Source organism: Pezoporus flaviventris, unplaced genomic scaffold (genome assembly GCF_033815535.1).
Source record: "Pezoporus flaviventris isolate CSIRO_AGI_PZ_B2104156 unplaced genomic scaffold, CSIRO_AGI_Pfla_v1 ptg000023l, whole genome shotgun sequence".
Classification (NCBI taxonomy): Eukaryota; Metazoa; Chordata; class Aves; order Psittaciformes; family Psittacidae; genus Pezoporus; species Pezoporus flaviventris.
The window spans coordinates 14,213,884-14,228,260 of NW_026892571.1; the positions used below are offsets into that span (position 1 = coordinate 14,213,884).

Below are 14,377 nucleotides of genomic sequence, written 5' to 3' on the forward strand. Positions count from 1 at the left end.
CAGCAGAACTGCGGGGTTTATTATTTCCTTACTGAAGACTGGAGCAAAAGGCCTGTTCTGGAAGCTGTGGGAATGCAGGAAGAGGACTGGAATTGTCCTCTAGCAGGACAGATAATAAGTTAATGGGGAAAGAGCAAGCCAGAGAAATCCACCCTCATTTATCTCATTGTATCAGATAATGCTGTGCAGCTTTGTGTTACCGACCTCCATCTTTTGCTACTTCAAGCTATGCACGCTTACATTAGAGGCATCTTGAGGTGTTTCAGTCTATCAGGGTGATTGAGGATAATACATTTCTCCGTGCAATGCAACAGGCACAGTGAATTAAGGATGGGTGATAACTTGCCAAGCCGCTGCTGTACACACTTTCAGTTATGTGACCCCTAGTTACCAATCTGACCCACTGCCCAAAGCAACTGCAAGCAGGACCCCTGCATCCACATCTCCCTGGGTATGCACAAGCCTTGCTGCCAGCCACAGCCATCAGATTTTACCCTATAGAGAGGAGCAATGGCTCCAAAAATGATGCGGTACAAATGCAGATCCACACAAAACCCCTTAGTTTAGTCATTGCCCATCAGTGTGAAGGCTGCTCGTGTCACCTAATTCCTTTCCTTGCTGTCAGGTTGCTGTATCCGACAATGGAGAGCCAGCCCTAAAGTCCACCAGCAGAGTCGTGATACAGGTTCTGGATGCCAATGACAGCCCTCCCAGTTTCCCCCACAAGCTCTTCATGGTGCAGCTCCCCGAGAGAGATGCCTCAGAGACACCACTGCCAGTGTACAGGCTGATTGCTTCAGACCGCGACCAGGGCCAGAACAGCCAGATCACGTACACCATCGAGGAGGAGGAGGAAGGGATATTCACCATCAACCCCACAACCGGCATGGTGTTCTCCAGGAAAGCTTTCCCTGCCTCTGAATACAACATACTCACGGTGAGAGGAGGGGGAAACAGAGAGACACTGGGAAGAAATGGGTGGAGAGGGAAAGAGAGGAAAGGCTGGAGAAACAGAGAATATAAAAGGAAAGAGATGGAGAAAATGCAGCAGTGGGAGGAGACCTTAGAGACTTGGGTTACAGGGAGAGAAACTGGGAGGGAATTGTGTGAAATACAGAAGGTAAGAGGCTATTAAGAATGGAAGATAAGCTTAAATTTAACTGTCCAGCCTACTCAGAGATGAGCACAATGATCCATGATCCCATACTGATGTTGACCTAGACCTGAACTGTCTTTGGGTTTCAGTGCTGCCTCCATTTGGCAGCCTGATCAGGCCATGGGGCTTGGATACAGGTTTAAAGCCCTCCCACACTCTGTGGGTCCTTGTAGCAAGACTTGCGATCCAGGTCTCTGCTGTGGATTGAGCTTGGCAGCTGTGCTTGATGATCAAGAGGAATTTGGGTTGCATGGCCCTCCCTTGGAATCAGCCGGAGCATGGCCCACTGGGTCAAGATGTGTTTTGTGGGATTTTGGCCACGCTCAGACCTGAAACTCCTGGTGGGTGGGAGAAGCAGCTTCCTATGGGCTAAATCCTGACTGCATGTGCATTTCCCGGCAGGTCAAGGCAACAGACGGTGGCAGCCCACCACTATCCTCCCATGTGCGGCTTCACATCAGCTGGGTTGCCCGGCCCGGCCCTTCCTCGGAGCCCCTAGCTTTCGATGAACCCCATTTTAACTTTGCCGTGATGGAGACAGACCCTGTAAACCATATGGTGGGAGTGATCAGCATTGAAATGGGCCCCAGCCAAGTGTGGTTTAATATCACAGGTGAGACACAGAAATGAAACCAGGGCGGCGGTGTCTGGCAGGCTTTGCCCCAGCTCCCTTTGGCTTTCAGCACTCACATGCCCGAGCTAATGAAGCTGTTTGCTTTAGGTGCAGGTGAGCTACAGGGAAAGAGTTCTCACAGACACCAAAAGGCTTCAACAGCCATAGATAAAGCTGCTCGTGCCAAGGGCAGTTATCTAACACACTCTTTAAATGACAGTGTGGGACTTGCCAGTGTTTGAGGTGTTCCCCAGTGCCACATGAAAGGCAAGGACTGCCAGTCCCAGCTCCTCCTGGGAATCAAGTGACACTACTGCTTGTGGTAAAACAGCCTGAGAGGAGCCAGGTATCTAGCTATTGCAGACATGCACCATCCCATAGTCTGAGCAGGGAGCCAAAAGGGAAGGACTCCTCAACAAAGTGGTCTGACCTAAATGGTGAGGCTCTCGCTTCCACTTCACAGCATCCCAAGGGATGACTTAGACATGAAACATGAAGCAGCTCTAGGGCCTCCTCTAATACACAGGATGCTGGGGCAGAGGGGACGTGGGCTGTCACCCCAGAGGACTCATCAGGCAGCACATGTGCAGAGCTCCTACGAACGAGGGCCAATTGTGCTCACGTAATTTGGTGTTTTGAAGTGGTGCCCCACTCTGCCTCACGCAGCCTTTCCCTGACACTGCCTGCAGGGCTTGCCCTGTCAGACAAAGCTGTAATTGGGTGAGTGAACAGTTTTTCCTGTTACTGTGCTGGGGAAGGATAATGGTGTATAAATACAATTAAGCAACAAGAGATACAGTGCTACAAGGAGCAGACAACATCAGTGCAAGGCTTATCTGGCATTAGTAGCGTTTGCTTGGGTTTGCAGAGCTAACGGTATATTCCTTTGAACGTTATCCCATCGTTTCCCTGCTGAATGCTTCCCCGTGTGCTCAAACTCATCTTTGCCAATTCCTAGTGCACCAAGGACTACTCATGGCTGTCTTTGTCACTGTACTGGTGGAAGAACAGGATTTTATTTTCCCTGACAGAGAAGCAAAGTATCACCAAGAAGGTGATGCAGAGGTCCAGCAGCCTTCACACCCCTTTCAAAAGCTCACCTTTCCCAGAGCACAAAGGCTCTGTCCTTGAGGTTGATGGTGCATCATCAGCATCTTAATCTCTCTCCTTTGGCACTATGCAAAGGGACCATCTCTCTTTTTTCCCAGGGAAGGGCATCCATGGGTCTTTCTTTTCCTGTCTCTGCTTCTTTCTATCTCCTTCCAAGCAGGAAAATGGTGGTCCAGAAGGCTGGAAACCACTGCAATGTGTGATTTAACAACCATCCAAGATTTTCTCAGCTGGTAAGAGAATAAAACAGAATCCAGAACATCCAATAGCTGGGAAGGGAGAAGTTGAGACCTGAGATAAATACAGAAAACTGCTTCTACTTCTCCATATCTCAGAACACATTTCACATGCAATAGAGAATAACAGGCCATGAGCAAGCGAGGCATGAGAAAGGAGCTTCCATGCCAGGGCTGAACAGCAGTAGTGTGAGGGACAGCCTTCTGCTGCTGAGTTGCTCAGGCCTGCGGTTCCCTGCACTATGCAGCCATCTGGGTTGGAGGCAACAGGCTCTGCTCACCCTGGAAGCACCTTCTGCCTTCCCAACTGTTCCAGTACTGGGCTTCTTCAGGTAGCTCCCAGGCACCCAACTGTGCCAATGAAGACCATTGCTGGTATGCCCACAGTGTGACCTTGAATTAGAAGCCAGCAAGAGCGTTGTTCAGCACTACAGGTCCCTGATTCATGCGATGCTGCATAGCTGGAGACCTTGTGCAAATAAATCAATGATCAAATATGCCTGTTGTAAATCTAGCCAGGACATCACATGCATATGTGCATCCTTGCCCCTTCTCCTCCTCATTGTCCCTAATTCACTCACCTTCCCTTTTGTACTCCTTTGTCACCATCTGTGACTACCTCTTTGTCCAGCTTCTCCATGTCCTCCCTGTCTCCTGTGTCCATCTATCACATTTCATATTGAGTTTCCAGATTTGGTAAAACTTCTGTGGCATTGATCCCAACCTAGCTGTGGCCAAAGAGGTACAGCTAGAGTGAATGCCTACACATCCCCATTCAAAGGATATTTCCTGGCGTGCCGCGCATCCGTGTCTAGGCTTGAGCTCCTTGGTTTGTGTATGGTGTCTGGAGGGGAAGTCCTCATCCTTCAGATCTCCAGGCAGCTCCTAGAATCCCTTCCACCTGCAGCTTGCTCCAGACAGAGCATGTAACTGTAATTGCTCCCCTGTTTCCTTTTCTCATTTCTCCCTTATCGCAGGTGGTGACGATGACATGGATTTTGACATTGAAAAGAGTACAGGCAGCATGGTCATTGCTAGACCCCTCGATGCAAGGAAAAAGTCAAGCTATAACCTGACAGTAGAAGTCACCGATGGGTCCACTACCATCAAAACACAGGTAAAGCTTTTTCTTTAGTAGAGACCCCATTTAGAGTAAGTATATGCTAAAGGGAATCTTTCTTCTGACTCTGCTGAGCTCTGGATCAGATGCCAGGCACAAGAATCTCCTTACACTATGATCTTACATTACTCAGTGACCCAAATCTTTCCTTAGTACCAATCTAAGATTTTGTTTTTATGCTGCTGGAAACACAAATAATCTAGGGAAGCCTGCACCTTTCTTGCTGATCAGAGCCAGCACACACAGGCACATCCACACCACCAGCCAAGCTGGGGTGGCAATTCACACTCCTAGACCTCAGCTTGCTCTCACTAACTCAGGCTGATCCATAACCTGGTTGGGATAACATGCTGAGATGTAAGGAAAATGCATATGCAGTTAGATCAGGCTTGGGTCCATGGTACCATGTCCACTTGCCCACATATAAAAAGCCAGCACAGACACATCTGCAAGAGGTGAGGTCAGGCCCTGTGCTCCTCCAAGCACGTGGAACATTGATAACATATCAGCACCAGGGTCCAGGGGCCAAGTGGTGCAACCGAAGAGATGCTGTTGTGTCCTCTGAGTTGCCACATGAAAAGCAAGCACTGGTGGAAGGAAGCACTTTGCTGCCAGGCACGTCTCTAAGCCCCAGCTAAAATGGCTGCTGAGATGTGCCCATCTTTACCTACCCTCAGGAGGGATATTCAGGGCTTGATCTTTCACCAACCGTTTTCTCCACGCACAAGCAGCAGCCAAAACTCCAGCCCTCACTGCACAGGAAGACATAGAACGTGAGTCACCCGTCAGTGACACTTATGGTGGGAACTCACTGCAGAGGTTTGCAGGGGATGACAAGTGAGGAACGCTACCATTCCTGTGAAACCCAGTGCTAACGGATGGCTATCTATCTCCACTATCTTCAAGTATTGTTCCAAATGAACAAACAAAGCCCCACCTTGCCCGGTGTGCATTCCCTGCCACCTTGCATTTCATCCCTACATTTATTTTGGCACTCAAGCCTGCTAGCAGATGTCAGAAAACCTGCTTGTACAAAACGCCCATGGCATGTTCAGGTTTGCCAAAGGAAGCAAATTATTACAGTTGGTTGGGACTTCCTAAGGTGCAGCGAACACATCAATAGGGGGGTCAGGACAGTCAGGGTAGGAGACCAAACAGAAGAAACTAGGTGACTTTGCAGGCAGCATTCAGCCTGGCCATTCACAGGGGTTTGCTGTTAAACACAAAGGGGAAGATTTGGCTAAAAATTATAGACAACAAACTTCGCTTCTGCATAACTTCTCCATGTGCTGCTCTTAAGACAGGACAGCCTTTCCTGCCTTTACCAAACATCCCCCCCTCTGCCAGCTTTATGGTGTGTAATTAATGAGGGCTGGTGCGGAGGCACCAGCCAGCAAAGCTGGCACCACCACTGAGCAACTGCTACTTTTCATGGCAGGCTGCGATGCCAAGTGCAGGCACGTTCAGTCTGAACGGCTTGCCAGACTGGAGATATTAAAACATGAGAGGAAGCAAACTGAAACTCACCAAGGGAAGGCACAGCAGGCATTCCTTGGGGAGAAGGACAAAAAGGTTCCCAGTCACCATGCATGGTAAAGCCCCAAGAGTTAGAAAGCTGTGACGGTTACAAGAGCACAGCTACACCCAAGAGGAACTGGTAGCCGAGATTTTACATGGCTGCAATAAGTCAGGTTGCTCCTATGTCTCTGCTGCTCTCATCATGCTGTCTTCCCCACAGGCATTTATCCATGTGATTGACATCAACCAGCACCGTCCTCAGTTCCTGGAGAGCCATTACGAAGTAAGGATTCCTGAGGATACCCCCTCAGGGAGGGAAATCCTTCAAGTCAGTGCAACAGACAAGGATAAAGGCAAGGGGCTCATCTACACCATCCATGGCAGCGTGGACCCCAAAAGCACAAGACTTTTCCAGTTGGATCCAAGTAGTGGGGCCCTCACAACAGCAGAAGGCTTCAGTTCCCATCCTGTGTCTCAGCACACCCTAACAGTGATGGTGAGTCCTAGGCACACCCTGCTGAGTCCATCAACTTGGCCGGGATATATGGGTAGCTGGATAAATTAGAACTGGTTGTAGTCTTTGAGGGAGGATTTGTCTAGAGCGACAGGGAAGAGGAAAGCAGGGTATTAACTTTTACTACAGAACCGTCCTGGATAAATTTAGGTAACACCCTGCTTCCCTCTAACCAAGTGCTGAGCTCTTCACCTGCTGATTTCCTCAGAGAGCCACAGCATTCTTCTACAGGAAAGGACAGTGAATAATTGTTAATGTTTGGTTTCAAGTCGAGTGTTTGTGCTGAAACTTACAGGCTCATTCCCTTCCAAGGGAAAACACCACTCTCTGTGAGAGTCCTCTTGAGCTACCTGGAAGCCTGTTCAGGCAAGGCTACTACTCTAAGTGTGACCATACCTGCTCTTCCTCTGTCCTTCAGGTACGAGACCAGGAGGTCCCCATCAAGAGGAACTTTGTTCGAGTCACCATCCGTGTGGAGAACAGCAACCTCCACCCTCCGCAGTTCAGCAGCATCCATTATGAAGCAGAAGTCCTGGACTCAGCAGTGGTGGGCACAGAGGTTATACAAGTCAGAGCCCTGGATCAGGACCAAGGAGCCAATGCTGAAATCCACTACTCCCTTCAGGCAGGTGAGAGCCATGCAACAAGACTGTTTAGGCTATGAATATGCCTGCATTTCCATGGTCTAGCAAGTGGCCAGAGAGTTGACCAGCTTTCTCTAGCTGTTGCAACGAACAGTTCTTAATGTGATTTTCTTGCTATCCTAAAGAAAATATACAGCATGTAATTCTCATATTATGGAACATTACTAGCATCTTTGAGAATGCAGTTCCATGTTGAGTCACTATTCTAAGAAAAATGGTGACGAGTTAGAACAACTTAAAATCCTCTCTTCTCATCCATGGGAACTGAGGGAGGGATCCCTATTCAGTTGCTAGACAAAAGCACTCCGATTCCCACAAGGGTCGTCATCACTTCCACCATTTCTACCAAGAAATACATTCTTGAGGCATGGTAAGCACCCTCTCAGCACTGGTTGATGGTGGTTTTGGGTCGTACAAGCTCAGTAGGCAAGTATTTTATCATTCATTCTATAGGTTAAGAAAATGTTTATGGCTGTGCCACACTGCCTGTTTAGCAAGCAAATTCTTTACAGGAGACAAGCCATCCTTTGCTCCATCTTTCTCACTGCAATTTAGATCAAGGACTGAGGAATTTAATTGCTCCTGAAGTATTGGTAATTATAAGCATGACAGGGCTTGAAAGAACTAGTACAGTCGGTGCTACCATGTTCTGCACACGAGGTAAAAGCTTCAATACATGCTCTGCCACCACTAAATATGCTCAAATTAGAAGGGTATTTATCTCCAATTTACATTTTGATTGAATTGAAAGTTATCGCATAGATCTCAATGGGTTCATTGTTCTTAGAATTAAAATTATTTAGAAATTAATGAAGATTGTTGTCTCCCAGTGAAAGTAGCAGATGTTAATTAGGTCTGAAGGCAGGAGCATTTGTGGAAAAGAAATGCAGAAAAAACAAAGCCAATAGGGTGTCTACATTCTTCACTTGGTAATTTCTCTTCTTGCAGGTAATGGGGAAGGTTTCTTTAGCATCGACCCATATTCTGGAATTATTACAGTTGCCCAGAAACTGGACCCAGCCAGGCAGGAGCGATTTACTCTTATTGCAAAGGCAGAAGATCAGGGGTTCCCCCAGCTTAAAGATTCTGCTACAGTACATGTCCGCATCCGACCCTCTGATCGGACCCCTCCGAAATTTCCAGAGGCCGAATACATCACAGAGATCAGTGAATCCACTGCTGTTGGCTCTCCTCTTATCCAGGTTTCAGCCACAAGCTTGTCACCAGTCAGCTATGAAATAAAAGATGGAAATGGAGATGGAGTGTTCTCCATGAACTATCAGTCCGGCCTTATTTCCACTCAGAAGAGCTTAGACTTTGAGCAGGTATCTTTTTACCAGTTGAAAGTCCGTGGCACCAACATGGCTGGAGCATTTATGGACACAGTGGTACTTATTTATGTCATAGATGAGAATGACAATGTGCCCATCTTTGTTAAACCTTCTTTCGTTGGCTGGATCATGGAGAATGCTCCATCACAAAGCATGGTTCTGGATGAAAGCAATGCTCCCCTCGTGACCCATGCAACAGATGCTGATCAAGACTCCAATGCTTTGCTGGTCTATGAGATTTTGGAACCGGAGGCACTGAAATATTTCACAGTAGATCCCAGCACAGGGACACTGACCAGTCGTGCTGACATAGACTATGAACTCACCCCAGTTTTCCACTTCAGTGTACACGCACATGACAGTGGAAGTCCCAGCTTATTTGCATCCAAGCCAGCCAAGGTCACAATCCATGTTAAAGATGTGAATGATTCACCTCCAGTCTTTCTCAAAGACACTTATGAGCTTTCTGTCTTGCTACCTGCCCATTCAGGGATGGACCTTTTGTCAGTGCGGGCAACAGATGCAGATTCAGAGGTGACCTACAGCATCGTGGAAGGGAACCTTGATAATGCTTTCTATATTCACCCACTGACAGGTCTTATCTCCATTCTGAATGCTACTGCTCTGGGAAGCTACCGGGAACTCACGGTCAGAGCTGGTGATGGCTTATATAAAAGTACTGCTCTGGTTAAGCTGAATTTAACTCAAGCACAAGGTACAGGCTTAAAATTTGATCAAGAAGTATATACAGTGACTGTGATGGAGAACTCTACCAATGAGAAGACTCTCACCATTCTTGGGGTCAAGGGATATCAGCTAAATGAACCGCTTTTCTATTCACTTTTGAATGGGAAGGAAAGATTCAAAATGATCCAGGCATCTGGAGTACTCCAGACCAAAGGTGTCAAATTTGACCGTGAAACACAAGACATGCACGAGGTAGCTGTGGAAGTGAAGGACAACAGGAAACCACCAAGAGTGTCCCAAGCCACAGTCAAGGTTTATGTAGAGGATGTCAATGACAACCCACCGCAGTTCGAGAACGTGCCGTATTACACATCGGTGCAGGACGGCACAGAGCCAGGTGATGTACTTTTTCAGGTGTCAGCCACAGACAAAGACATAGGGGATAACGGAGCCATTACCTACTCACTTGCAGAGGACTACAAATACTTTCGGATTGACCCCTACCTAGGAGACATCTCACTTAAGAAGCCTCTTGATTATCAAGCTTTAAATAAATACAACCTCCGAGTCATTGCTAAGGATAAAGGCGAGCCTCCCCTCCATGCTGAAGAGGAGGTTGTGATCAGTGTGAGGAACAAATCCAACCCTCTGTTCCAAAGCTTGTACTACCGAGTGAAGGTGCCCGAAAACATCCCCCTGTACACATCCATCCTCCACATGCAGGCTCGCAGCCCTGAGGGCTTGCGCCTCATCTACAACATTGTGGAAGAAGACTCCCTGAAACTGTTTAGCACTGACTTCAAGACTGGTGTCCTCACTGTCACAGGTCAGCTAGACTATGAGCTAGAGACAAAACACTCTTTCACAGTTAGAGCCACAGACACGGCAGTAGGATCCTATTCAGAAGCCAGAGTAGAGGTGGAGGTAGAGGACATTAATGACAACCCCCCCATATTTTCGCAGGTCATCTATACAGCATCTGTCTCAGAGAGTTTGCCAGCACAAACCCCTGTTATCCAGCTCTTTGCTTCTGATAAAGATTCAGGCAGAAACAAAGTGGTTTCCTATCAGATCTTGGATGATGGTTCAGATGCTACCAAGTTCTTCAATATTGATGCCAGCACAGGACAAATAACAACAGCTCAACCACTTGATTATGAAAAAAATCAGCAGTTTCGCATGAAAGTAAGAGCTGCAGATCATGGGAATCCTCCACTTAGCAGCGATGCCCTGGTGATCGTAGATGTGACAGACATCAATGACAACCCCCCTGAGTTCAGCCAGCTTCAGTATGAAGCCAAGATAAGTGAAATGGCTACATGTGGGCACATAGTGATAAAAGTCCAGGCTCTCGACCCCGACAGTGGAGACACCAACCGACTGGAGTATGTGATACTTTCAGGCAATGACAATAGGCATTTCACTATCAACAGCACTTCAGGAATAATATCCATGTTTAACCGCTGCAAAAAGGACTTGGAATCCTCTTACAACCTCAGAGTTTCTGCTTCAGATGGAGTTTTCAAGAGCACTGTGCCTGTGTACATCAACACCACCAATGCCAACAAATACAGCCCCTCTTTTCGGCAGAACGTGTACGAGGCAGAGCTGGCAGAAAATGCTCAGATAGGTACCAAAGTGATAGAGCTGCTGGCTATTGACCCAGACGGTGGCCCATATGGCACCATAGACTATACCATCATAAATAAACTTGCCCATGAGAAGTTCTCCATAGACAATAAAGGCTGTATTTCCACCCTGCAAAAACTGGACAGGGAAAATTCAACAGAGAGAGTTATTGCCATTAAAGTCATGGCTAAGGATGGAGGTGGGAAGGTGGCTTTCTGCACAGTCAAAATAATCCTCACAGATGAGAATGACAACCCACCTCGCTTCAAAGCCTCTGAATACACGCTGTCCATCCAGTCCAACGTAAGTAAAGGCTCCCCTGTCATCCAGGTACTGGCTTATGATGCTGATGAAGGTGCAAATGCAGATGTCATTTACTCCGTTGACTCTGTGGAAGATGTGGCAGAAGACCTCGTGGAGATCAATGCCGCCACTGGGGTTGTTAAGGTCAAGGAGAGCCTTGTTGGTTTAGAAAACAGAGCCTTTAACTTCAAGGTGAAAGCTGAAGATGGCAGACCCCCTCACTGGAACTCCCTTGTCCCAGTGAATCTTCAGATTGTCCCCAGGGAGGTGACACTGCCAAGGTTTTCTGAGCCCCTTTATACATTCTCTGCATCTGAGGATCTTCCAGAGGGATCAGAAATTGGGTCAGTCAAAGCTTTTGCAGAGGATCCCATCATATACAGCCTGGTGAAGGGAACCACTACAGAAAGCAACAAGGATGAGGTATTCACACTGGATGAACGAACAGGGGCTTTGAAAGTCAAAAAGGCCATGGATCATGAGACCACCAAGTGGTACCAGATTGATGTTATGGCTCACTGCTCACATCAGGAGACGGAGCTGGTCTCTCTGGTCTCTGTGAACATCCAAGTGCAGGACGTCAATGACAACAGACCTGTTTTTGAGGCAGATCCCTACAAAGCCTTTGTCATGGAGAACATGCCATCAGGAACAACAGTGATTCAGGTGACAGCTATCGACCAGGACATGGGAAGCGATGGACAAGTGACCTACAGTCTGGAAGCAGAATCTGGCAACCTCCGAGGACTCTTCACCATTGATGGTGAGAGCGGGTGGATCACCACACTGAAAGAGCTGGACTGCGAAGATCAGGACGTCTATCGATTTTATGTGGTGGCCACTGACCATGGCAGGAAAGTCCAGCTCTCTTCCCAAACCCTGGTGGAGGTCACTGTCTCTGATGACAATGATAATGCTCCACAGTTCACCTCAGACTTCTATAAAGGATCGGTAATCGAGAACGCGGAGCCAGGGCAAGTGGTTGTCACACTGAGTACCATCGATGCAGACATCTCCGAGCACAACCGCAGGGTCACATGCTACATAACTGGTGAGTTTTACCTGGCTTTAAATAGTGAGTGATGAAGAATAGAGTATCAGCTCAGAGCAAGGATTTGATACCCTGACAGAATGTAGACACGGAAATAGCGTTATACTGGCAGTCCTATCAGAAGCAGGAGATTAAGCCCGAGCTCTATCATGAGTTCATGACAGTTAAATGAGTCTGGGGTATCCAAAACTCTATAGTAATTAACTGCAGTGGGTGGAATTATCATTATAGTCTCTCACCACTGAATCGTCCTATTTAGTTGGAAATAAATAAATGAATATGTGTAATTACACAGTACTGTAAATACATTTATTTACACTTTCTTAACAGAGGAATAATTAAGATGGTGTAAGTGTAATACCTGCTGGAAAGACAGAAGCAGTGGTACAGCAGAAAGGAAGGTTTTTCTCACATAGGTACCTTGATCTGTACGTAAGTTCTTTGACCCAGCTTTTTCTCCTGCAGAGAACATCACACATGTGCAGCCTGCCTTTATTTCTTAATAACTATATATATATGCACATCGGATGCTTATAACTTTCTGGTATTAAATGTCTTTCCTGTGAAGCCACTTTGACACTGACTTAATGAACAAGTAGACCTCAGAAGGCTGAAGTTAACCACTCTGCATACTCATGGATATTTGAAACTGTCATGTCAATCTTAGTGATGGTTTTGGCTAATGAGAAATACTAAAAGATGACTCTTGCATCCCTGAAACATCAGTTGTGCCAGCTAAAACTAACCAAACAACAACAAAGTTATACTGGAATGTTTGTTGTGCATCTGCACAAGTAGGAGCTTGAATTTATGGTACTTTTTGACCCCAAAGGGTCTTTCTCAGAACTGGAACAGATATTTCAAATTAAAATGTTCATTCAGACTCGAATACAGACCCTTCAGGGTCAAAGCATGTAGCCAGATCATGCTGCAGCCTGCTATCTATTACTGTAACCATCCAAAACAGAGGAAGAATGCTGTTACTTTCAATTGGTTTATGGCATGCCTAGCTATTTACAGGCCTTTGGGGGGAAATATTCAATCCATTTATGTATTTGCATTTCTGCCATCTTACAAGTAGTAGTAACTTCCAATTACTTTAAACCTGAGAGAATGCACACTTATGTTAGTGGTGAATAACATGTGCTCCCTCTACTAGGCACTTACAAGCACAGGTCAAACTCTACCCATAAGCATATAAATACAACTGCAGTATAGCACAGCAGCAAAAGAAAGGACATGGTGAGTACAGAGCCTAGCTCCCTGTTGTTCATATGCATTGGTTTCAAATATGCAGAAACTAAATCTGAGCACAGGCTGGAGTGTCCCAGCATCAGAAGAAGAGCTAGCAGAGGTCTCATTGTGCCTCCAGTTTCACCACCTCATCGCCACAGTGTAAATGAAAGCAGAAAGGGGGTGAATTTAATTTACCCTGATGTACAAGGCCCTTCAGAGTCTAACACAAACAAGCCCTGCAGCCAACTCCCTTTGTTGCCTCCCATCACCTAATGTGCTCCCTCCTTCTGCGCAATGGCATGGGTTCATCAGAGGACACAAGATCCTTGCCAGAAGAGAAGGATTCTCCAGGCCAACATCCACCCATTTAAAATCTGCTCTGTGTCACATAAGTAGGAGCAGCTTGAATCTGGTGGACCAGAGAGCCTGCCTAGTCTGGATTTCCCTGTCTCTCATCACTTGGCCATTAAAGAATGAAAAGTAGCCCCAGAAAGCTTAGCTATATATTAAATACATCTGCAGGTTAAAAGGAAGTACAACTATACACAGTACTGTAACAGTAAGATTCAACCAATGTCTGCGGGGTATTTTCAACTCTCAGATCCCTTTAGGAGCATGCACCGAGAAAGACTGACACTCTTTAGGAAGGTGAGACAATGTGGTTTTGAAGCAATGAATATGCAGGAGTGCAGAACATTACAGAGACATTTTTACCATCAGGAGTTGTTTCCTCCTTCCACTATATGCAGATAGTGAATAACAGAAACAGGCAGGGTGTTTCTCAGCTGTGCAATGAGGAAGACCAAATGTTCCTCACCAGCCTGATACAACACCAGTGCCCATTCGGTGTCACCATTGCAGGCCCTCCATGTCTCCTAAGGGACCAACAGTGGACACATCTGTATCCCCTTTCCTTACCACTTCTGATTTTCAGCACTTCAAACACCTCTTTTCCTCCCCTGCTGTCTCCTTCTAGACGGAGATGTACTGGGGCAGTTCGCAGTTAACCAAATCGAGGGAGAATGGACAATTTCTTCCAAGAAGCCTCTGGACAGAGAAGATACAGAGAAATACCTCCTCAAGGTTATGGCCTCTGATGGGAAATTTCAGGCTACCACTGAAGTAGAAATTTTTGTTCTAGATATCAATGACAACAGCCCTGAGTGTGGCCAGGTAAGACATATGTCCTGGGACACTGGGGGCACACGGGGAGCGTCTGGGACGGAGAG

General features: G+C 46.8%; 1 protein-coding gene across 2 annotated transcripts in view; it reads left to right on the forward strand.

The window, feature by feature from the left end:
• FAT2 (FAT atypical cadherin 2) overlaps positions 1-14,377 on the forward strand; it is a 57,339-nt gene that overhangs the window by 23,324 nt on the left and 19,638 nt on the right. For both annotated transcript variants that reach the window (XM_061456869.1, XM_061456868.1), the window contains exons 5-11: positions 626-937; positions 1,559-1,769; positions 4,093-4,232; positions 5,974-6,249; positions 6,686-6,896; positions 7,860-11,912; positions 14,125-14,321. In XM_061456869.1, the coding sequence (XP_061312853.1) occupies positions 626-937; positions 1,559-1,769; positions 4,093-4,232; positions 5,974-6,249; positions 6,686-6,896; positions 7,860-11,912; positions 14,125-14,321 (5,400 nt within the window). The remainder of the gene's footprint in view (positions 1-625; positions 938-1,558; positions 1,770-4,092; positions 4,233-5,973; positions 6,250-6,685; positions 6,897-7,859; positions 11,913-14,124; positions 14,322-14,377) is intronic.